We start from the raw sequence: 23,786 nt of genomic DNA on the forward strand, positions 1-23,786 counted from the left end.
ACCCACATTTCGGTGCCTGGGTTGGCACCGTGCCGCCCCCAGCTCCCCCCCAGCCCCATTTGGGCACCAAACCGACGGGGACGCGCGCGGTGCTGGAAGGAACGAGGGGCCCCCCCCCCCCCCAAAACCGCCCTGCGCTCACCCCGTCCCTCTCCATCCCCAGGTCCCGCTGCCGTGCCGAGCCCCGCCGGGCGGAGGAGATGCTCTGAGCGCCTCGGGACCCCCCCCCCCGTGCCATGGAGGAGGAAGGGGGATGGCTCCCAGTAGCCGCCTGGCTGGCGGCCCTCCACCTGGAGCAGTACGCCGAGGCCTTCGAGCGCAGCGAGCTGCGCACCGTCTGGGACTGCCGGGCGCTGACGGACGAGGGGCTGACCCGCCTGGGGGTGCTGCTGCCCGGACACCGCAAGCGCATCCTCCTGGGCGTCCAAAAAGCCTTCGCCGAGGCCACTTTGCCCGAGCCCCCCCCGAGAAAACCGGTGCCCATGAAGCGCCACATTTTCCGCCCCGGAGCTGGCACCGCCGTGCCAACCGAGCCCCCCAGCTCCCCGCCGCTGCTGGAGCGCGAGGAGGCCGCGAGCGTCCCCCTGCTGCCCCCCCCCCATCCCTCCCCGGGTGGGCTGCAAGCCCCCCGTTAAGTTCTCCCCAGTTGCCAGCACCCCCGAGCCGCCCCCCCCCTGCAGCCCGGCCCCCGAGCTGCCCCCTCTGCCAGCCCCCAAAGCCGAGAGCCTGGCGAGACCCCCGCTGCCGGCCAAGCGGCACCAGGTGGGGGGCAAATGCCAGTCCCTGAAGACCCCCCCGGCCCCCAGCCGCCCGCCCGCGTTGCCCCCCAGGGCCGGGTCCCAGTACGAGGCCAGCAGGTACGGGGCTGGGAACGGGGAGCGGTGGGTGCTGGGGGGGGGATGAGAATGGGGAGGGGGCGAGCTGTGGGGTTGCTATGAGGGGAGGGTCCAGCGCATCCTCTTGGGGGGCTCCCTACGTGCCGGCATCCCCCTGGGGGTCCCACAACTCCAGTATGCCCCCCTGGGGGTCCCCATACCCCCAGCACACTCCCTTGGGGGTCCCTAAACCCTGCATCCCCCTGGGGGTCCCACAAATCCCATGCATCCCCCTGGGGGTCCCCATACCCCCAGCACACCCCCCTGGGGGTCCCTACACCCACCTATACCCCTGGGGGTCCCACAACCCCAGTATGCCCCCCTGGGGGTCCCGATACCCCCAGTACACCCCCCTGGGTGTCCCTACACCCCCATATCCCCCTGGGGATCCCACAATTTTAGTACTTCCCCATGGGGGTCCCCATACCCCCAGCACACCCCCCTGGGGGTCCCAACACCCCCACACCCTCCTGGGGGTCCCATAATTCCAGTATGTCCCCCTGGGGGTCCCCATAAGCCCAGCACACCTCCTTAGGGGTCCCTACACCCCCACACCCCCCTGGGGGTCCCACAATTCCCATAAGTCCCCCTGGGGGTCCTCATATAACCCACCACACCCCCCTGGGAGTCCTACACCCCCTGGGGGTCCCACAACTCCAGTACATCCCCCTTGGGGGTCCCAACACCCCCACACCCTCCTGGGGGTCCCACAACCCCAGTACATCCCCCTGGGGGTCCCCATGCACCCAGCACACCTCGTTAGGGGTCCCTACACCCCCACACCCCCCTGGGGGTCCCACAACCCCAGTATGCCCCCCTGGGGGTCCCAATACCCCCAGCACACCCCCCTGGGGGTCCCTACACCCCTGCTTCCCCCTGGGAGTCCCACAACCCCAGTATGCCCCTCTGGGGGTCCCAATACCCCCAGCACACCCCCTTGGGGGTCCCGACACCCCCCACACCCCCCTGGGGGTCCCACAATTCCCATAAGTCCCCCCGGGGGTCCTACACCCCCAGCACACCCCCTTGGGGATCCCCCCACCCCCCCACCCCCCTGGTGTCCCCCCAGCCCCATTTCACCCCCCCCCCAGTCTCCCCACACCCCATGGCTCCTCTTGTCCTGGTCACTGGTGCCCTCTAGTGTCACTCTGTCCCCACTGGGGGGGGGGGACACCCACTGGGACACCCCCAGCCCCATCCCAATCCCTGGGGGGGGGGGTGTGCCGAGGGACCCCCAAACCTCTCCGTGCGCCCCCCGCGCTCTGCGTCTCGCTCTTTGCTGCTGGTTTTTTGGGGGGGCTGCAAGTTGGATTTTACTGTTTTATCGTCATTTTTATTTTATTTTATTTTTTTTTTGCCCCAGTTGGGGCAGTTTGGGGCCAAAAATGCCCCGGGGGGGGGTTTGGGGGGGGGGGATTTCCCTGCCCCTCGGTGCCGTGGGCACCCTGGGGCGCGGTGGCACCGGGGGGCACCTTGGGCACCCCGTGCACCCCGCCACCCCCTCCCCTCTCCCACCTTATTCTGGGGGTGCGTTTGCTCTCCCCCAGCCCTGTGGGGGGGCTGTAGGACCCCCCCCCCCCCCGGCACAGCCCCCCGTGTTATGGTGTGGGCTCAGAGCTCGTCCTGCCCTGCAGACCGCAGGCAGCTGCTGTCCCCCCCCCTCCCCGTCACATGAAAGCGGCTGCGGTGTGGTGACAGCAGCGAGCACAGCCCTGGGGGGCTGGGGGGGGGGGGTGAGGATGTGTGTGTGCCCCCCCCTTTTTTTGTGTGTCCCCCCCCCCAAGCTGCAGCTGAGAGCGAAAGCGGCCCCGGTGCAGCCGCAGAGCGGGTGCAGAGGGCTGGAAATTCCCCCCCCCCAGGGGAATAATTCCCCCCCCCCCAGGGCACATCCAGAGCTTGTGCACCCCAAAATCCTGCTTGTGGACGTGGGCACAGCGCTTGTAATGGGGTGGGGGGGGATGTTGGCCATGTGTGCGCCCCCCCCCCCCCAGCATCCCAATGCGCTCCTGTGGTTGGTGAGCCCCCCCCCCAAAAGGCAGAGCCCCCCCCGGGGGACCCCATTTCTCCAGCCTCTGGTGACAGCGCCCATCGTGTCCCTGTCCTCAGGAGGGGTGCATGGGGGGGGTCCCTGCCGAAATAATGCCATGGGGGGACCTGGGGGGGGTCCCTTCCGAAATAATGCCATGGGGGGACCTGGGGGGGGTCCCCACGTTCTCAGAGCTGAACTGGGGCTCGCTGTGGTTTTGGGGTCTGTGGTGGTGGCAGGGCTGGGGGTGCACCCCCCCGCACCAAGGTGTCCATGTGGCCAGGATGGGAAGGGCCCCCAGTGGCCCCAGGGGGGGTTTTTAGGGCCCCAAGGCAGCAGGATGCCCCCAGGGGGTGCGGGGGGGGGGGGGCTGTGGGGTGGGCACGCACCCAGCTGTGGGGTTTGGGCTCCCGAAGACCCCTGGGGGTCTTCGGGACAGCCCTGGCTGTCCCCCCCGCGGGTCCTGGAGCCCCGGGGACCTTCTCCAGAGCCGCATTTCTGTGCGCCCAGATGGCCCCAGAAAGGCAGCCCAATGTCCCCACTCCCCAGTCCGTGTCCCCATCCCATGTCCCCAACCCCACTCCACATCCCATGTCCCCAGCCCGTATCCCCATCCTCTATCCCCATCCTGTGTCCCCATCCCTTGTCCCCATGGGTGTCCCCAACCCCACTCCACATCCCTGTTCCCCATTCCCCATCCCATGTCCCCATCCTGTGTCCCCATCCCCTCTCCCCATCCCTGTTCCCTGTCCCCATGCCATGTCCCCATCTCTGCTCCCCATCCTTGTTCCCCGTTCCCCATCCTCTCTCCTCGTGCCATGTCCCCATCCCATGTCCCCATCCCCACTCCCCATTCCAATTCCCCATTCCCTATCACGTGTCCCCATCCCTGTTCCGTTTCCTACCCCATATCCCCACCCTGCTCCCTATCCCAGTTCCCCATTCCTCATCCCGTGTCCCCATCCCCTCTCCCCATCCCATGTCCCCATCCCGTGTCCCCATCCGTTGTCCCCATCCCCACTCCCCATCCCAGTTCCCCATTCCCCATCCCATGTCCCCAACCCCACTCCCCAACCCTGCTCCCCATCCCATGTCCCCATTCCCCATCCCGTGTCCCCATCCCGTGTCCCCATCCCCTCGCTCCATCCCATGTCCCCACTCCCCAACCCTGCTCCCCATCCCATGTCCCCATCCCCTCTCTCCATCCCATGTCCCCATCCCGCGTCCCCATCCCAGTTCCCCATTCCCCATCCCGTGTCCCCATCCCATGTAAAACCCCGTGTCCCCCTCCCGTGCCCCCACCCCTCTCCCCATCCCCGCAGCCCCCACGGACCCGTCCTCCCCGCGGGGAGGAAGCGAGGCCCTCGAGGCCCCTCGCGGGGCTGTGGGTTTGGGGCCGGCCGCGGCCGCCTTGGGGTGGCTCAGGAAGCTTTTTGTGCGCAGCGAGCGCCGAGCAGGAAGTGCTCGGGGGGCGGCCGAGCGGGCCCAGCTCCGCTCCCCGGCATCGCCTCGCCCCACGGCGCCGAAATCGGCCCCCCCCGGGACCCCCCCACCCCACCCCAGGTAGGGGCACGCGCGCGGCGAAGCGCAGCCTCGGTGCCAAGCGTGGCGGAGGGAGGGGGGGGGGTTTGCACAGGGGACGGAATCACGGAGCTTCCTCTTCTCCAAAAGTGGGAATTTCGCCTCCTTTTGCGCCTTTTCTGAGTCTTTCTGAGCCCACGGTTCCGCTCTGGCTCGAGGGATTGGGGTGAATTTGGGGCGGAGGAGGGAGGGTGGCTGTGCGCAGGGTGCCGCGGTGCCACCGGGCTTCGGGGTGGCCACGGCACAGTCGTGGCGCGGCGCCCTCGGGCACCCCGGTGCCAGGCAGGGGACACCATCCTCTCCTGACCCTTTTTGTGCGTCGTGATCCTTTTTGTGCCTTCTGACCCTTTTTGTGCCTTCTGACCCTTTTTGTGTGTCACCACCGAGGTGGTCGGAGCCTGAGTGCGCGCTGACACCCCCGGGGGGGATGTGGCAGCGTCGCCTCCTGCTTTTTGTTTTGCTTTCCTTGCAGGGTCAGTTCCTTTCCCTGCGCCCCGGGAGGTGGGGACGCGTCCCCAGGGTGCCACGCTCCCCTCTCCCCCTGTCCCTTCCCCTCCGGGGCCGCCCGGGTGGCACCAGGAGGTGCTTGGGGCGCTGGGGAACTCCCTGCTGCAGGGTTTTGGAGGCATTTTGGAGGCAGTGAAGCTCCGAAAGCACCAGCAGCGAGTGGTGGAAGGGTGTTGAGTGTCACCGCCACGCTGGGGACCCTGAGCTGTGGAAACGGGTCCTGTGTGGGGACGGCTGGGCCTGGCCAGGCTCCGACCCACTGGGACAAACTGGTGGTGGCGTGTCTGGTGATGGAGAGGACGGGAACAGGGACAGGGACAGGGACAGGGACAGGGACAGGGACACGTCCTCACCATGGCCCGGAGGCTCCAGGAAGGCTGGCAGGAGCTGTTTTGTGCCACCATGGGCACTGGGACACCTCCTGACCCCGTGCTGCCCCCAAATTCCCCAGGACACCCATATCCGTGGGTCACCCTGTGCGCCCTGCTGCCCGTGCCGCGTGCGTGCCTTTACGCGTGGAAATCCTCCGCGCACGCATCGTGGGCGCACGCAGCAGGCAGGGAGCTGAGGGCAGGGAGGTGCTGGGTTCCCGTGGTGGCCGTGCTTGCTGCAGGGAGTGGCGTGGCAGCTGCAGCACCCTAACAGCACCCACGGCACGCACGCACCCGGCTCCTGGTGCTGGGGGCCCGCTGGTGCCTGGTTCCTACAGAGGCCACACGCAGCAGGGTGTGGGTACGGTGACACCGGGTTCCCGTAGACGTGACGCACAGTAGGGTGTGAAACCCAGGTGCTTGGTTCCCATCGTGGACGTGCACAGCAGGATTTGGCCCCGTGCTGGGTGTCGGTGGGTGCCTGGCCCCCCTCCGGGTCCATTTGGCACTGGTGCGGACTGGGGGAGCTGGGGACAGCCCCAGCTGCAGCTCGTGCGGGTTTTGGGCGTGGGGACCCCGAGGTGATGGCTGCAGGGGGTGGATGGGGAGCGGGGTGTCAGAGACTTGCTCTGGGGTTTGCTGCGGACCCCCACGGCTCAGAATTTCGGGTCCCAGCCCCCGGTGCCCTCCCCTGCCCCACAGCTGGTGCCCTGAGCTTGGTGAGCACAGGGGTCCCCAGGGGCGTGGGGACCCAAAGCAGCGGGGCGATGCCCCCCCAAAATCCAGGGGGGCTTCTCCACGTTGGATCAACGCTTGCAGCGGGCTGGGTGATGCCTGTCCGTGCCGGGGGGGCTGTTTGTGCACGTCTGGGTGATGCCTCCCCACCTCGGGGTGGGGGTTCCCCCCCAATCTGGGTGCTGCGCCCTCTCGCCATCGGGCAGCGACACCAGCGCATGGCTCCGTCCCCAGCAGCCACGGCTCCGGGAGGGGACAGCCCCTGCAGGGGGACATTTGGGTGTCCCCAGGATGGGTCTGGGGGGGACCTGCTGCCTCCCGAGCCCCCCGTTGGGGCTGTCTCTGCTCGGCTGCCCGGCATTTTGGGGGTGCAGCCGCTCGCCCCGGCTCCCCCTCTTCCGGCAGCGCCGCCGTGGTCCCCGGCACTTCCTCCCGCAGGGCACGGCCGCTGTGGGGCCGTACCCACACCCTCCCCGACCGACCCCCACGGAAACGGCCCCGGGGGGGTGGCAGGGACACGGTGGGGGGCATTTTGCAAAAGTTACTTGTGGGCCAGACCCGGGGGAGGGGTGAGCTGTGGGGTCCCGGCGGGCTCCAGGTCTGCCGAGAGCGAGCGTTGCGCTGCGGTTTCCTCCGTGCTGCTGCTGCTGCCCTCCAGCCAGCTCTGACCCCCCCACCGTGCCCCCCCGAGCCCTGGCAGGTCACCCCCAGCCCTCCTGGGTGCCACCGTCACCCCCAGCCCTCCTGGGTGCCACCATCACCCCTTGGTGCCACCGTCACCCCCGGCCCTCCTGCGTCCTGCTTGGGGACCTCGAAAGGAGCGAGCGGAGGGGCTGTGCTGGGGGGGCACCCATGGGGACAAGGGGACGGTCACCTCCTCGTCCCCAAGGGATGGAGGAGGGCAGGGAGAGGTGGCCGAGGAGGGGGCATTGTTCTGGGCTGTGCCCCCTGCCTGTGCTGGCACGGGGCAGCGCGCACCCTTTGGAGGTGCTGGGGGTCCCACTGCGCTCCCCATGCGGGGCCGCGAGAGCTTCTGATGTTTTTTTTTGGGGTTGGGGAGCCCCAGGGTGTCTGCAGCTCTGGTGCGTTTGCAGCTTCTCCTCTGGGTGTTTTGGGGAACTGAAACGTTATCAGTGCCGCGAGGACGCTGCGGCTGCCCGCTGCTGGCCTCGTCCCGTGAGCCCCAGGGGGGGACTGCGCGGGCAGGACCGGGTGACAGCAGGAACGGTGTCCTCCCAAAGTGTCCTGAGGTGTCCTTGGCGAGGAGGCAGTGGTTGTCCTTGCCCGTCACGGTGTGAAACAACAAGAAATGGGACAGCCTGGGGGCTCTGGGGAGGCTTGGGGACCTCGGGGAGGCGTGGGGACCTCGGGGAGGCGTGGGGACCTTGGAGCAGCTTGGGGACCTCGGGGCCATCGGCTCGCTGCTGGCATTGGGGCTCATGACGCAGCCCACGGGGGGCCTGGAGGCCACTCAAGTGGCCCCCTTAAGCTGTGACAAACCCCCTGTCACCTCCCTGCCCCGGTGTCCCTGCACCCCTGGCGGTGCCGGTGGTGGCACTGGGAGCTGCGGGAGGACTGGCCCCCGCTCCCCTAATGTATGGATGGTTGTGGCTGGTTCCCATGGCAATGCTGCTGAGAAATGAGGTCAGCCTGACCCGCAGCCTGGCAGCCGAGGGACAAATTTGCTCTGTGAGGCTCCGGGAAAGCTCCCGAGCACCCTCGGTGGCGCGGGGAGGGCAGCTTGGGGACCCGGCGTGGCCGTGCCCGGGGTGCGCTGGGTGCTGGGAGCAGCCCGGGAGGTGCTGAGCTTTCTCCGTGTAACTGCTGGGATTTGGTGCTTGGGGTCTGGATCCTGCCCAGACGCCCCAAATTGGGGTTGCAGTGCAGGCAGGAGGTGCAGGGCTCATGGATGGGGACGGTGGCCCCAGTGCAGGGCTGGGAACGTCTCCGGTGGCACCCATGGCTCGGCAGCACCCACCCTGGGCACCCGTCTATTTCCAGCACGGGCTGTCAGCTGCCCCCAAAACCTCTTCAGTGAGCGATTTGGAGTGGGGCTGGGAATAAAACAGCCCAAAAAAACTGCCCCAGGGTCTGCGAGGCTGTGCCCTGGGGCTGCGGAGGGCTGGCATCACCGCCGCCAGAGCCCCCTGGGTGTGGAGCTGAGTTTTCCACCTCGCTGGCTGCGTTGCATGGGGCTTGGGCTGTGATTCTCTGTGGGATGGCAGCCCAATGAGATCCCCCTTTTGGCTTTGCGCCGTGTTTGGTGCACGACTTTTGCACAAAAACCCATTCCTGGTCCCCTCTCCGAGCGCACCCCCCGTGCCACCGGCGGAGCTCGGCGCCCCGTGGGGCTGCGGGGCCGTGCCGAGCCTCCTCCCCGCTCGGCCCCACTCCGTCACTGTGGGGCCGCTCAATCAGGTCCCTCTTATTTTTACACCCAGCAGGAACTTCCCCTGATTTCCTGCCCCCCAGAAGCACGGCGCTGCGGAGGGCTTCATTGCATTTCTGCCCGCCCGCAGTGGCTGGGGAGGCAGGAAGCGAGCGGAGAGCGGCGGTGACGGGCGAGGGGCGGCCAAAATCGGCTTGTTTTGGGGCTGGGGGGGCCCCAGGCGGAGAGCTGGGGTGCTGCGAGCCTGGGACCTGTGCCCCTGGGTCCCCTGGGACCCAGCTCCAGGGGACAAAACACCTGATAGGGGACCGGGCTTCAAGGCTGGAGGCGGCCCCTGGTGTCCCCGAGGGCCCTGATAAGAAACCTGAGCTGCGAGGGAGGTTTGGGGCCGGGTGCCAGGAAATCCTTCCAGGCCTGAAAAGCGCCGCCATAGCCCGCGCAGGGTGAGGCCTCCGCCACGGGAAGGTTTTGGGGCTTGGGCTGGGGTCGGTGCTGTAAAAGGGGCTCTGGTTTTGGGGTGGAAACGGGTGCGGGAGGGTCCGTGGGATGCCCGCGGTGCCGTCCCGCAGCGCCTGCTCCTGTCTCTCCGCAGCGTTCCTGCCAAGGAGGAGGTCCCCGTCCCCGTCCCTGTCCCTGTCCCTGTCCCCATCCCCGTCCCCGTCCCCGACAGAGAGCCCCCTGTCCCCCTGTCCCCTCCAGCCCTGCTGCCCCGTGCCAAGCCGCAGCCGGCCCCGCAGCCCCAGCCGCCCTCCGAGCCCTCCTGTCCCTTCGTGCCCGAGTTCGGTGAGTACCAGCGGGTCCCCAATCCTCCTCTGGGACCCCCGGCGTGGTGCGGGGTCCCTCTGGGAACATCACCTGGCAGCTGGGGTGACGAGCAAAAGAGCAGGGGAACAGAAAGGGGTTTTGGGGAGAGCCCTGGGACCCCCCGGGGCAGCTCCTGGATGGGGCAAAGCCACCCCCGAGCGGTGCCCAGGGGTTGCGGCGGTGCCAGGAGATGCCCAGCACCTTCTGCTCGCCCTTGCAGATGACTCTGACTACGAGGACCCCGCCTGGGAGGAGGAATTAGCCAGCCCCGCGGGGCAGATGGCCGACAAGGTTGGTGTGGGTGCTGGAAGGGGCTGGGGCGGCGAGCAGGGGGCGTGCAGGGACACCCCGATGGTGGTGGTGGTCCTGGGTGGGTTTTTGGGCACGGCTTGGGGTTGGGGCAGGGTGCTCTGCGAGCCCACGGAGCTGCTGCTTCACCCAAGTGCAGCCTCCCCGCAGGCTGGCGTGCACGGAGTGCGTGCTAGTGGACGGCTGCAGCATCGCAGCCACAAATCCCACGTTGATTGCCTGGATTTGGGATTTTTTTTGCCATGCGCTCCTTCCTGAGGCCGAATTTCTGCAGTTCTGGGCTGATTTTGGGGGCTGCGGCACCCTGAGCACCCTCCTTTTCCTGGCGATGTGCACTGCCTTCCCCTGGCCCCAACTGTGCCACCCGCTGCCCCTGGTGCTGGGGGACATCCAGGACCATCCAGAAGCACCACGGCACCTTGCAGAGCCTCGGGCACTGCTGGAAGCTTCAAAAAAGGGGCGATGCAGGCGGTGCCGCTGCATTTTGCGCCCTCTTTCCCTGCCTCTCCGTGGGCATCCCTAGCTGGTGGCGGTGCTGCGAGCTGCGTGGGGTGCTCAGCACCCTGCTGGGTGCAGGGGGTGGCCGGAGGGGGCTGGAGCCTTCCCCAAGTGCCCTGGTGTGGAGCAGGGAGGGTGCAGGGCTGCCGCTGTCACCCCCGTGTGTCCCCGCAGGAGGATGCCGAGGCCGTGACGGGTCGGCCGCGGTCCCTGCGCTTCAACAGCCTCTTCAGCGAGGACGAGCTCATCGAGGACGACTACGATGCTCCCCCGGCCAAGTAGGGGCTCCTCCTGCCACTCCTCGTGTGCGTGTTCACGCCTGCCTGCCTGCGGCCCTGCGAGCGTGCGCGGGCAGGGGCCGTGCGCGGCGCCGTGCGGGCAGGAGCACGCGTGTGCGAGGCTGGGGGGGGTGCATGTGAGGGGCTGTGCGTGCACGGGGGGGCTGTAGATATTTGGGGGAGGCTGTAAACATTCGGGGAGGGCTCTATAAACATTTGGGGAGGGGGCTGTAAACATTTGGGGAGGGGGCACTCGCCTGCGAGCATGCGGCTGGGTGCGCGCGCTGCTGGTGATGCCCGAGATGCGTGTGCGCATGGGGGTGCGCACGGGGGTGCACGCTGCACGCCTGCATCACTCCACACCCCAGGGTGCTGGGTGGTGCAGGGGGGGCCGTGCCCACCCCCTCACCATCTCATAACCCCCCCCCCATGCTTGGCTCCCGCTCCCCAGCGCAGGCAGAGGCTGGAGCGACGACGGCCCCAGCCCCGGCACGCTCGGCGACGGCATGGAGCGCTCGGCCACCCCGCAGCTCTCCCCCACCATCCGAGCGGGGTGGCTGGACAAGAACCCGCCGCAGGGGTGAGTGAGATTTGGGGCGCAGCCCCTCTGCCCTCCCCGTGCCGTCCGTGTCGCCCCCTTGCTGTCTTTTTCCCCCTTGTGGTTCCTGCTCGCTGGGGGAGGCGTCGCGCTTTGGTGGAAAGGGGCTCCTGCGGCCACCTCCTGCCTCCTGGTTTAGGTTAAAAGTAGCTGGTTTTAGTGAAAGGCCCTTTTTCCGAGCGGGTGCACTGAGCTGGCTGAGGAGGAGGAAGGAGGGAGCTCAGGGGAGGAAGGAGAAGCAGGAGGGGAGGCTGGGCGAGGGGAACGGGGCTGGGGAGCAGGACGGGGACCGCGGCTCTCCGAGCGCTGAGCCTCGCACGTGGCCCCGCTGCCAACGCCCCCGCTGCCGTCCCGGCCTCACTTTGCAGCTCCAGCTTCCCCCTGTCCAAGCACTGTGGGGTCGGGTTTTTGGGAAATGAGCACTGCTCGCTCCAGGGAAGCCCGGGGGTGGCAGCAGTCCCGGAAAGCTGCTGTCTGGGGAGAAGTGGTGGCTGCAGCCTGCCTCGCGCCACCGGCACGGCCACCCTGCCTTCCCCACAGGGCTCAGATTTTATTTTATTCGCTGTGAGTGCTGCAGGAGGCTTTTCTGGCAATGCCCTTGCTGCGTCCACCTGTGGGTTATTGGGGGATAACACCCAGGGGCACACAGACCTCCATAAAAGTGGTTTGTGTGCCAACCCCTTACCGCGGGGCTCCGCGCCCCTGCACTGCGCCCGTGGCACCCAGGGGTGGCACAGGGAGGGCTCTGAGGGAGCCCCGGGTCCCCGCCTGCACCTTAACACCAGCCACGAGGAAACCCCGAGGCCTGAATCCCCGGGGAGGAGGAACCCGGGGCTGGTTTTGGGGAAGTGAGAGCCACACAGAGCTCCCCGGGGAGCCGGGGGGGGGAAGCTGCTCCCTGGGTGGGGAGCCGGAGCCTGGGGAAGGCAGTGGAAGGAAAACCAAAAGAAAAACAACCCAAATTTCTAACCCTGAGTGCCTAAAGCCAGACGGGAGGGCTGAGGGGTTTCTGCGGGATGGGGATTGGGAACGGGAGGGCCGGTGGAAGAGCCCAGAGCCTCAAGAAGGATTTCCTCCTTCCGTAAAGGCCGAGCGCGGCGGGGTCACGTGTGGCGGTGCTGAAATCCTTTCCTGAACAAACAAGCGCTTAAGCAACGGCCCACGAAGCTGGGGGGGCACCAAGGGGGCTCCCGGGGCTTTGCCGGAGGCTTTTTGGGGGGTGCCAGGGGGCTCCGGGGTGGCCTGACCCCCTGCACCCCCACCCGGTGATGCTGATGCGCACCGAGGGCGCGAGGTGCCCGGGGGGGCCCTGCAAGGAATGGGGACACCACCGAGCCGGGGGGGCTCTGGCAGCGATTGCTAATTGGGGTCAGCATCTGACGAGGTGCTTTTAGGGGCAGCCCCTGCTCTCGGCTCCCTGCTTCCCTCGGTGCCTGCAGGAAAGCACAAACCCCCCCCCCGCCACTGCCACCAGGGTCGATGGCGAGGTGGCCCCGGGCTGTCGGCAACTGGGGCGTGAAGGCACAGGCGGAGAGGCCCCGTGTTCAAGGGCACATGGGGGGGATTTTGGGGGGGCTGAGGGCGCTGCTGCAGCCGGGGGCTCGCCTCCTTTCTGCACCCAAACCCACGCAGGGGGCCGCGTTGTGTTGGGGTCCCCGTGCCCGACCTGTCCCGGCCCCCTTCGTGCTCCCATCTGGGTGCTCCCCAAGCCCCCCCGGGGTGCAGTTTGGGTGCCCTGTCCCCTCCAAGGCGCCCCTCCTGTCCCTCCCCAGCTCCTACATCTACCAGAAGCGCTGGGTGAAGCTGGACGCTGACTACCTCCGCTACTTCGACAGCGAGAAGGTGAGGGGGGCAGGAGGGCTGAGGATGGGGGCTGGAGGTGTCGGGGGGCACCGAGCCCACCACGCATCCCTCTGGGCGCCCTGGTGGCACGGAGGTGCCAGGGGACAACGTCCCCGGCGCACCACGGGAGCGAGGTGCCCCAAGCTCCATCCTGGGGTCGTTCCCAACCCATCTCCAAGGCGGTGATGGTGATGGTGACGGTGCGTCTCTCCCCCCACCCCGTGTCCCCCCCCAGGACGCCTACTCCAAGCGCTTCATCCCCGTCTCCTCCATCTCCCGCGTCGCCAGCGTCGGGGACCAGAAATTCGAGGTGGTCACCACCAACCGCAACTTCGTTTTTAGGGCTGAGAGTGACGGTGAGCGGATGGGGGGACGCCCGCGGGCAGCCAGCCCCGACCCCACTTCGGGGCTGCTCCCCTCCTCCTGGCAGCCCCCTGGCCCTTCGGATGAGCCCCCCCCCAAGCCCCAGCCCTGACCCCTCTGTGCTCCGACCCCGCAGCCGACCGCAACGAGTGGATGCAGACCCTGCAGCAGGTGGCGGAGGAGCGCAAGGGGAAAGCTCTGGAGAGGACCCCCGTGCCCCAGACCTCCCCCGATGCCACGGAGCCCGCGGATAAGAGTGGATTCCTGGAGCTGAGGGGCTTCAAGCACAAGCTCTTCGTGGCCGTGGCCGGGGACAAAGTTTTCCTCTACAAGAACTCGGAGGTGGGTGCAGGGGCTGGGGACCCTCGTGCGCTCTGTATGGAGACCCCCGCCCGTCGTTTTGGCAGCTGGGGTAGAGCAGCAATGAGCTGGGGCTCCCCAAAATGGGGAGGGGAGACCCCAAGGGTGGCAGACCCCAAGCTGCAGACCCCCTTAACGCGGTTTGGGGACCCCAGCAGCATCGCGCCCGCTTGGGTCGGTGGCGTCTCCATCCCAAACCTTGAGCGCCCCGGGGCTGGGGGTGTGCGTGGGGACCCCTGGGGGGGGGGGGGGCTGCCCTCCCTCACCTCTCCGCCCACCCCCTCCCCACTCGCCCCCCCCCCCAGGACTACCGGCAGGGCATCGGCATCACCTACATCGAGATGAACGTGGGCAACGTCAAGGAGGTGGACCGCAGGGGCTTCGACCTGACGACGCCCTACAGGATCTTCAGGTGAGCCCGGGGAGGGGGACAACGGGGTGCCCCCCCAGCCCCCTCCATCCCCGTGGCCATCCCTCCCTCACCTTCCCCTCCCCGCCCGCAGCTTCTCGGCCGAGTCGGAGCAGGAGAAGGAGGAGTGGGTGGAGGCCATGCGGCACGCCATCGCCGAGGCGCTCTCCAACTCGGAGGTGGCGGAGAGGATCTGGGCGCTGGAGCCCAACCGCTTCTGCGCCGACTGCGGCTCCCCCCAGCCCGACTGGGCCTCCATCAACCTCTGCGTCGTCATCTGCAAGAGATGTGCAGGTAGCGACCCCCCCCCCCCTTAAGCACCCCGGGGTGCTGCGTGCGCCCCGGCACCCGGCCCCTCTCCAAACGGCACCCGGCATCGGGGAGAGGGGGCTCCCCCAAACCTCCTCCCCTGCTCGGTCCGTGGTGCTGTGCAGCACAGGAGGGTTTGGGGGGAGAGGGGCACGGCTCTGCGTCCCCCCCTGACCCCAAAGGGGGGTCCTAATGGCTCCTCTCACCCCCCCCCAAGGGGAGCACCGGGGGCTGGGGCCCGGCATCACCAAGGTCCGAAGCCTGAAGATGGACAGGAAGGTGTGGACGGAGGAGCTGATCCAGGTAGCGGCACGGATGGGCTCCGAAATCTGCTCTGGGGGCAGCCACCCCTTGTGCCCCCCCATCGCAGCCCCCGCTGTTATCCCCATCCCGACCCGTGCTGTGACTCGGGTAGGGAGGGGACCTCCAGCAGCCCCCTGCCCCCATCCCTGCGGTGCACCCCGGGGGCACGAGGGGGGCTTCACGCCCAGGCTGGGGGGGCAGAAGGCACCTGCACACCCACGGGGTGACGGCTGCGGAGCTGCTGGATGACCCCGGGGCCAGGCAGGAGGAGGAATTTGGCAACACCAGCACCAGGGGTGGGCGTTGGGCTGGGCTTTGACACCGCACCGAGGTTCTCAGCAGCACCGGGGGCCCTCGTGGGTTGTGGGGCCGCTGGAAGGAACCCTAAGTTGGCCCCAAAACTCGTCCCCAGCACCGTGCCACCCTGCCTGCCCCGTGGCATGGGGTCCGTGCCGCCCTGGCCGTGCGCCCCGGTGCCGCGGCCCCAGCGGGTGCTGCATTCCTGCCCCTGTCCCACCCTGCAACCCCCGCCTCCGGGCTGTCTGCTCCCCAGCCCAAACCCTTCCAGCTGCAGCCCCGATCCTCCCCTTTCCTGGAAGGCTGCCCTTAACCCCTCCGGGCTCGCAGAGAGCTCTGCAAACATCCCCGTGCGCCCCAGCCTGCTCCGTGCCCCCCGTGCACCCCAGCTCCATCCCTCTCCTGCTTTGCATCACCCCAAAGGGCACGGGGACGCTCACGGAGCACCCCCTGGGGGGGTTCACTGGGGCGATGCCATCTCCCAAAAGTGTCCCCAGGGCAAATTTTGCTGCTTCATGGCACGGCAGCAGGCGGGCACGGCTGCCACAGGGCTGCAACGGGGCCGCAGGGCAGACCTGCACCTCCCGGCCCCGGGGCGCAAAACGGGGGCTGTGCACCATGGGGTCGGGGAGCGGGGTGGCGAGGGGCTGCGGAGAGCTCTTTAAATCCCCTCCCGGGCTCTTGGTGCTGCTTTCCAGATGTGCTTTTTTTTTTTTTTTTTTTTTTTCTGGGGCAGGAAGGGGAGTGGAAGGATTGCAGGGGAAGAATTGCCTGGAGCCGGGGCCGGGTTAGGGTCACGCCGCCGCGGCACAGCAGCGCAGCGGCGGGCGGGTGCTCCCCCCCCCTGGGCTCAGCCCCTCGCCCCCTGCCCACCCTTGTGCACGACGCCTTCTTCTTCCTCCTCCCTGCACCCGGAGAGCCTCAGCATCACCGCTTTGGGGTGGGCTGGCAAGCTCCCTGCAGGCTCCCCCAGCCCCACAGAGCCCGTCGCACCCCGTCCCACCCCGTCCCACCCCGTCCCCCAGCCACGCCGGCCTCCCCTTGTCCCCGCAGCTCTTCCACCACATCGGCAACGCCGTGGCCAACCAGTTCTGGGCCGCCAACGTGCCCCCCAGCGAGGCCATCGGCCCCGGCAGCAGCAGCCAGGACCGGCGGCGCTTCCTCATCGCCAAGTACCGCGAGGGCAAGTACCGCCGCTACCACCCGCTTTTCGGCAACCAGGAGGAGCTCGACAGGGTCAGTGGTCCTGGGGACGGGTGTCGCCCCTTGGGGGAGGGTCCCCAAAAGCACAGGAGCGAGGTCTCCCCTCGTTCTCGGGGCGGGGATGTGGACTTTGTGGGCGGTGGGACCGGTCCCAGGTTGGGGACGCCCCGTTGGGGTGCTGGGGATGGGGGTTTGGTCCTGGTTTGCAGGGGGCTGGGTGGTCTCCATCCCTGCCTCCCTCCCTGCCTGGATCAGCCCAGCCTCCAAGGCTCTCCCCGTGTGCCCCCCAGCCTTAGCCTGGGGTCTCCAGGCGGGATGGGAGCCCCACAGGGACAGGGTGGCACCGCTACGGGGCACAGCCAGCTGGGATCGCAGCTCTGTTCCCAGCCTGCAGCACCGTGAGCGAAGCACCCCTTGTGTTATCCCCGAATCTTTGGGATCCCTGGGTCCCACCGCAGCCCCATGCCCTGCCTGACCCTGGCACGATGGGTGCCCTGCTTCCTGCACCCTCCCCACAAACCTCCACCACCCCCTGACCCCAAAACCTCCCCAAGCACCGGGGTCAGGCGCTCCCAGCGGGGCACGACAATCCCACTGGTTCCCATCCCAGCTGCGAGCAGGACTGGGAGCAGGACAGCCTGGTGCCCCCGGTGCTGTGACAGCCACCTCGGGGTGCTGCCTCCCCGTGCCCCGGGGCTGTGCAGCTCCCCTCGGCGCGCCGCTGTTTGCACAAGAGCCGGGGGCGCGCCGCGCCGTGCCGGCGGCCGCGGGAATTCGCATGTGGGCTTGTTTGTTTTTCTGCTCCGAGAGCCCGTCCCACCCCGCTGCTGCCGGGATGACTTCACCCCGGGCTCCTTAAGGGAGGGATTCGCCAGCTCCAAAACTTTCTTTCCCTCCTTTGTCCGGCCCCGGCGGCGCTGGCGGCGGCAGGGAGGAACCCGGCTGCGCTCCCCGGCACCTTCCCCTGCGGCGTAACCTCGCAGGGCTGGCTCCTCGCCGGGGGTCTCGCCCCCACCCCTGGAGCCACAACATCAAGGGCAGGCTCGGAGCTCACCCCCTGCCCCCCCTGCTCTGCCGCAGGCCCTGTGTGCGGCCGTCACCACCAGCGACCTGGCCGAGACCCAGGCCCTGGTCTTCTGCGGGGCGGCGGTGACGTGCGCCACGGGGGACCCCCAGTGCCCCGTCCCCCTGGCGCTGGCTGAGAAGAGCGGGCAGAGGCTGCAGATGGAGTTCCTGCTGCACAACAAGACCTCGGGTAAGGGCTGTCCCCATCGCCGGGTGTCCCCCGGGTGTCCCCGGGTGTCCCTTGGGTATCCCCGGGGGTCCCCTGGGGGTCTCCAAGTGTCCCCTGTCCTGGGGAGAGGCAGAGACTTTTGGGGTTGATCCTGGCTCCGCCACCCGCCCAGCACGGGGCGCTGCTGTGTGCAGAACAAGGCAGCCCTGTGTGACCCAGACGGGCTCTGTTCATGCCGGGTTCCAGCCCCAAACCAAAATACCAGAGCAGGACCGCAGGAGCCCTGCGATCCGCCCCGAATTCCTGAGCCCGCAGCCGCCTCCGGGCTCAGCTCAGCTCCTGCCACCCCGCAGCCTTGCTCTGCGTTCCCAACGGCAGCCCCCCAGCCCCTGATTTCTGCCCCTCGCTGGAATTTCTGCACCTTTGGTTTCGTCTGGCCCTGCTGGGAAAGCCCCAGAGGTGCCCAGGAGCTGGGTTGGGGCAGGAGGGGAGAGGCTGAGCCACGTCGGGCATTTTGGGGAGCCCTGGTGCTGCCCGGGGTCCCGGTGCTGGTGCTTGGGGACGTCACCACGAGCATCCCCACTGCGGGATGGACGCGTGGAGGTGCACGGGGAGCGAGCCCCAGACCCCACGCCAGCGTGGGCTGCAGCCACCTCCTCCCTCCAAGCCCTTCCCAAGTCTCCAGTCCCGTCCAAGCCCTTCCCGCTGAGCTGGAGCTGGCCCAGGAGGGGTCCGGCCCTGCGATTTTGGAGCTGTCAGCACAAAAAGAGGGCTGGGAGAGCAGCTGCAGCGAGGCCCCCTCCGTGCGAACCGGAGAAACCCGAGCCCCTGAGCTCATCCCGCGGTGCCCAGCGGCTCTGCGGCTGCACGGGGGCTCTGGCAGGGGAAACCCCCAGCCTCGGGGGGCATTTCAGGGCCCCGTGACCCCCCTCTCCGAGCCCCGTGCCAGGCTGTTCTCCCCTCCGCAGAGACGCCACGCCTGGAGGTGGGGGGCGGCGAGGAGAAGCACTACTCGGTGCTGCTGCCCTGCGTCACGCACAACGGCTTCCTCTACAAAACCCCCTCCATGGCCAAGCCCGTCAGCGAGAGGAAGGGCCAGGAAGGTAGGTGGGGGCCCACGGGGTTGGGGGGAAAAGGGGTGCGGGGGGTTGGAGAGCCCCAGCAGGGGGAGAGGGCAGAGGGGCTGCAGCACCCCCAGCTCCCCAGGGCACTGGTGAGACAGCCGGGGCGTGCGGAGCGAGCCTGCTTTTGGAGAGGTTTTGGAGAGGTTTTGGAGAGGTTTTGGGGAGGTTTTGGGGAGGTTTTGGGAGCGAGGGGCTGTGCCCTGAGCTGGTGGGCTGGTGGGTGGTCTCGGGTGGTCTTGGGTGGCCCCAGGTGGCCGGAGCACGTGGAGTTGCTGAGCATCCCCCCCCCCGGTGCCACGCAGAGTTCAGCCGGCGGTGGTGCACGCTGCAGGACGGCGTCCTCAGCTACTACGAGAACGACCGCAACGCCGTGCCCAACGGCGAGATCAAGGCAGGGGACATCGTGTGCCTGGTGAACAACCCGCCCCACACCCACGGGTAAGGCACCCCCCTGTCCCCAAACACCCCCGTGTCCCCTCCGGCCCCCCTGTCCCCTCCGCGGGGCTGCTGCCCGGCCCTGATGGCACTGAGCTGCCCATTTTGCAAGGAGCCTGTTTAACATTTTATTCTTTGCAAGCTTTTTGCTAACTTCTTGGGTCTCTGGGAGAGTGTGCAAAGCACTCGGGAGCCCTGGGGATGTGCTGGGGGGGTCCCCAGTCAGAGGGACCATCGGTGGGGCTGAGCCCCTCTCCACTCGTGCCGCGGATGCTCCCCGGGCACTGAGGTTCCTCGAAATTCTCTTCCTGCAGGATCGAGAGCACGTTCGAGGTGTACATCGAGTCGGAGAGGCTCTACCTGTTCGGGCTGGACTGCCCCGAGGCCGCTCGGGAATGGCTCAAATCCATCGCCAAGGTGGGAACTGGGGGACCTGGGGCCGGCGTGGGGGCCGGGGGCTGCGCGCTGACGGCCCTCCCGCGCCCCCCTCCCCAGTCCTTTGTCCCTCCCCACGCAGAGGAGCTGCTGAGCCACGATTTTGAGAGGATCGGCCGCCTGCTCTACAAGGGGGGGCTCAACCTGGAGCGTGCCAAGGAGGGCTGGTTCGCCCTGGCCGGCTCCACGCTCCACGTCTGCTTCGAGGACAGCGAGCGCCACGAGGCTCTCCAGCTGCGCAAGCTGCAGGAGCTCTGTAGGTGCCCCGTGCCCCCCCCGTGGGACCCACATTCAGGCTGGAAGGGGGTCCTGGGGGGGGGACAGACCCTGCCCCAAGCTGCTGTGGGGTTATCCAGCCCGGTGGCAGCCAGCAGGGTGCTCGTGGTGGGGGTCTGGTGGGTGCCGCTCCCACATCCTGGGAGCTCGGGGACCCTCTTTTGGGCAGGGCGATTCCCCTGGCAGCTCTTCCTCCTCTCCATCCTCTTCCTCCTTGCTGCTCACCCAGCCTGGGCTGGAGCTGGGCGGCTCCTGATGGGCTCCTGCCTTCCCTTCGCAGCCATCCAGGGAGACAACGAGGTGCTGGTGCTGGTGGAGAGGCGGAGGTAAACGCCGAGCTGGTGGCGCAGCCCGGCTGGAGGGTGGGTGGGGATCAGCCCCCCTCCAGCAAAATACCACCCCCTGCCCAAACCCACCCTGCTCCTGGGATGCCTTCACCCTCGGGGGAGCCCGGTTTGGGGTCCGGGACCGTGCCTGTGGGTTTGGGAAGGGGGCGGCTGGGCCCCCGCTGAGCTCCGTGGCCGCCGGCAGGACGCTGTACATCCAGGGCGAGCGGAGGCTGGATTTCCTGGGCTGGGTGCACGCCATCCAGAAGGCTGCGGGCAGCTCGGGGGACACCCTGTCGGAGCAGCAGCTGACCGAGGGGGACGTCCCCATGCTGGTGGACCGCTGCATCGACTACATCACGCAGTGCGGTACGCGCCCTCGCGGGACGGGGTCGGGTTGGGTCACCCCATCAGCGTGCCGAGACCCGATTTCCTCCCTCCCCGAGCATCTCCTCCGGCTTCTTGGGAGGCTGGAGCGGGGCTTGGCTCCTGCCCACAGCTCCTCGGTGGCCGGGGAGCACCTGCAGGGTGGGGAGCACCGCGTCCCCCCCTCGGGGACCCTTTGATGAGCATCCAGCGCGGGTGGGTGGTGGCCAAACCGCGGCGCTCCCGGGGGCTCAGCGCTGGCGGTGGCTCTGCTCTGCCCCAGGGCTGACGTCCGAGGGGATTTACCGCAAGAGCGGGCAGAACTCGAAGACCACCAGCCTGCTGGAGATGCTGCGCCGCGACGCCCGCAGCGTGCGCCTGAAGGAGGGCGAGCACCACGTGGACGACGTCGCCAACACCCTCAAGCGCTTCTTCCGCGACCTGGGCGACGGGCTCTTCACCCGACGCTGGAGCCAGGACTGGCTGCGGGCCACGGGTGAGGGCGAGGGCCGCGGGGAGGGGGCGTCCCGCTGCCGAAAAGCTGAGCCTGGCCCCCCTCCCTGCTTGCTCCTCTCGTTGAGCATCTGGGATCCAGATGTTTGCCTTGGCCGGCACGGTGGTGGCCGTGAGTCAGAGCCGCCGGGCGCCGAGCCCGGGGTGGGGAGAGGAATGCGCCCGCCGGCCCCGCGCCCAGGTGTGGCTAGGGGGGGGCTCGCCCTTTGCTCCTGGATCCGGCCCCCCCAGCACCATTGCTGGAGGCAGCCGGGGGAGCGAAACAGCCAAAAAAATCTGGGGTGCGCCGGCCCCAGCAGCTCGGTGATGGGGTGGGAGGCTCCGAGGTGGGATCTGGGGTGGGTGGGGGTCCTCATCGTGGTTTCACGCCCCTTCATGCTTGCATTTTTCCCCCTCGCAGCGCTGGAGGATGAGGAGGCGAAGATCGGGGAGTACCGGCGGCTCCTGGAGACCCTCCCCACGGTGAACAGGGCCACGCTGAAGGCGCTCATCAACCACCTCTTTCGGTACGTTGCGGGTCCCCAGCGCCCCGTGGGGCATCGCCCCATTTTCTGTGGGGTTCTGGGGGGGAGGTGTGGGGTGCAGGAGAGCCTTCATCCCTCCTCCTCTTCATCCTGAGCAAGAGAAGGATGAGGATTTGGGGAGCAGAGGTGCTCCAAGCTGAGCACCACGTCCAGGATGGGGGTCCCGGGGTGGGGGGGGTGGCACGGGGCAGGAATCATCGTGGGGTGCCCCGCAGGGTGCAGCGCTTCTCGGGGGACAACCAGATGAACACGCACAACCTGGCCATCGTCTTCGGGCCCACGCTCTTCCAGACGGACGGCAAGGACTACAAGGCGGGCCGGGTGGTGGAGGACCTCATCAGCCACTACGTCAAGATTTTCAACGTAGGTTTGGACGCGCAAAACTCCCCAAAAACCCAAAAAAGCTCTGCCCTCGGGTGGGAGCTGCTGCAGGACCCCCGGCACCTCCCCGTGCCGACGCACGGGTGGCTCCCCAAGGGATGGGGGCTGGTGGGAGGGAGGTGGCCCTGCTCTTCCCACAAATCCTCCTAATTTTGGAGGCACACGGCGTGGGGGCTGCATCCCCGTGACCCCCCCGGGTTCCCCTCCTTGGCAGGTCAACGACCAAGAGATGAAGAAGCAGCAGGACGAGATCACGGCCATCATGAAGATGCGGGAGGCGGCGTCCAGCGGCACGCAGGTGGGGACCTGCAGCAGCACACTTGGGGGGCTACACGGTGTGGGGGGGGATAAATCCCGTGCGTGGGGAGCCGTGGGTGAGAGGAATTTCCCCCTGCCCTGCAGCAAGCCGGGGATTTCATCTGCACGGTGTACCTGGAGGAGAAGAGGACGGAGACGGAGCAGCACGTCAAGGTGAGGGGGGCTGGGGGAGGGCGCAGCGGGGACGGGGACCCCCGTTGTGTGCCCAAAACTCGGCTCTGAGCTGGGGGAGGGTGGCACGGCACGGGGACAGGGGTGGCACTGGGTGACAGAGACCTGTCCCCTGCAGATCCCGGCCACGATGACGGCCGAGGAGCTCACCTTCGAGATCCTGGACCGGAGGAAAATCGTCACGAAGGAGAAGGATTACTGGAGCTGCTTCGAAGTGAACGAGAGGGAGGAGGCGGGTCGGTGTGGTGGAGGGGATGGGGTGGGGTGGGGATGGGGATGGGGATGGGGATGGGATGGGGATGGGGATGGGGATGGGATGGGGATGGGATGGGGATGGGATGGGGATGGGATGGGGATGGGGATGGGATGGGGATGGGATGGGATGGGATGGGGATGGGGATGGGGATGGGATGGGGATGGGATGGGGATGGGATGGGGATGGGATGGGATGGGGATGGGATGGGATGGGATGGGATGGGGATGGGGATGGGGATGGGATGGGGATGGGATGGGGATGGGATGGGATGGGATGGGGATGGGATGGGGATGGGATGGGGATGGGATGGGGATGGGGATGGGATGGGGATGGGGATGGGGATGGGATGGGGATGGAAAAGAATGGGGATGGAGATGGAGATGGAGATGGGATGGAAATGTGTGCGCACGAGCTACCTCCATGAATGTTTTGCCAGCACGTGTGCAGATTTTCCACGGCCTCCAGCATTGTGTTTAGAAACCACACGCACTTTGCCATTGCAACACATTTTTTTTTTAAATTTTTTTTGGCAATTCTGAGCAATTGCAATGGCTCAGCGGCCACCTGGCCCTCCCGGGGGGACCCCCCCGTGCGTGTCCCCGAGCCCTGCCTGTCCCCCCAACAGAGCGTCCCCTGCACTACTCCGAGAAAGTGCTGCCCATCCTGCACTGCCTGGGCACCGACAGCTACCTGGTGGTGAAGAAGCAGCTCTCCATGGAGAACATGCTCATCTACCTCGGTGAGGGCAGCAGGCAGCGGGACGGGGGGGTGGGAAGGGGGTCAGGGTCTGCCCGCACCCCTCCTGGGCTCCTGACCCCCCCTGGGTGCCCCCCTTTCCCAGCCAGCAGAGTGGGCGACTGCAAGCACGGCATGATGAAATTTCGGGAGGAGAGGAACCTGCTGGGGCTCGGCCTCAGCACCGGCTTCCACGACCGCTACTTCATCCTCAACCACACCTGCCTGCGGCTCTACAAGGAAGTGCGGGTGAGTATTCCCCTTCCCCTTCCCTTCCCTTCCCTTCCCTTCCCTTCCCTTCCCTTCCCTTCCCTTCCCTTCCCTTCCCTTCCCTTCCCTTCCCTTCCCTTCCCTTCCCTTCCCTTCCCTTCCCTTCCCTTCCCTTCCCTTCCCTTCCCTTCCCTTCCCTTCCCTTCCCTTCGCACTTGGGGCATCGCGCTGGCACCTTTTCGGGCTGGCACCTTTTAGGGCTGGCATTTTTAGGGCTGGCACCTTTTAGGGCTGGCATTTTGCAGGCTGCTGCCAGCACCAATCAAGCTGCCCCCGAACCAGGACCTTGGTGGGCACGAGCCAGGAGCCGGCCCCGTTAGCTCAGGGGCTCAGGAGGGATCCCCAGCGCTCCCTTGGTCCCTCGG

At 67.8% G+C, this 23,786-nt stretch overlaps 1 protein-coding gene across 1 annotated transcript in view; it reads left to right on the forward strand.

Moving 5' to 3' along the window:
- Positions 1 to 236: 236 nt before the first annotated feature.
- Positions 237 to 23,786, forward strand: part of ARAP1 (ArfGAP with RhoGAP domain, ankyrin repeat and PH domain 1) — a gene marked incomplete at its 5' end in the record, with an annotated part of 28,080 nt that continues 4,530 nt past the window's right edge. The window contains 28 exon segments of the mRNA XM_084305106.1: positions 237 to 590; positions 592 to 857; positions 9,077 to 9,267; positions 9,509 to 9,579; positions 10,270 to 10,373; positions 10,825 to 10,953; positions 12,744 to 12,813; positions 13,049 to 13,169; positions 13,313 to 13,518; positions 13,842 to 13,948; positions 14,040 to 14,239; positions 14,472 to 14,557; positions 15,908 to 16,090; positions 17,138 to 17,312; positions 18,260 to 18,394; positions 18,718 to 18,853; positions 19,165 to 19,267; positions 19,346 to 19,541; positions 19,842 to 19,887; positions 20,093 to 20,256; positions 20,537 to 20,749; positions 21,167 to 21,272; positions 21,506 to 21,653; positions 21,886 to 21,969; positions 22,074 to 22,142; positions 22,279 to 22,396; positions 23,042 to 23,155; positions 23,258 to 23,400. Of these exon segments, the coding sequence (XP_084161232.1) occupies positions 237 to 590; positions 592 to 857; positions 9,077 to 9,267; positions 9,509 to 9,579; positions 10,270 to 10,373; positions 10,825 to 10,953; positions 12,744 to 12,813; positions 13,049 to 13,169; positions 13,313 to 13,518; positions 13,842 to 13,948; positions 14,040 to 14,239; positions 14,472 to 14,557; positions 15,908 to 16,090; positions 17,138 to 17,312; positions 18,260 to 18,394; positions 18,718 to 18,853; positions 19,165 to 19,267; positions 19,346 to 19,541; positions 19,842 to 19,887; positions 20,093 to 20,256; positions 20,537 to 20,749; positions 21,167 to 21,272; positions 21,506 to 21,653; positions 21,886 to 21,969; positions 22,074 to 22,142; positions 22,279 to 22,396; positions 23,042 to 23,155; positions 23,258 to 23,400 (4,038 nt within the window).

The sequence above is a fragment of the Netta rufina genome (genome assembly GCF_964035555.1).
Source record: "Netta rufina genome assembly, chromosome: 1".
Classification (NCBI taxonomy): Eukaryota; Metazoa; Chordata; class Aves; order Anseriformes; family Anatidae; genus Netta; species Netta rufina.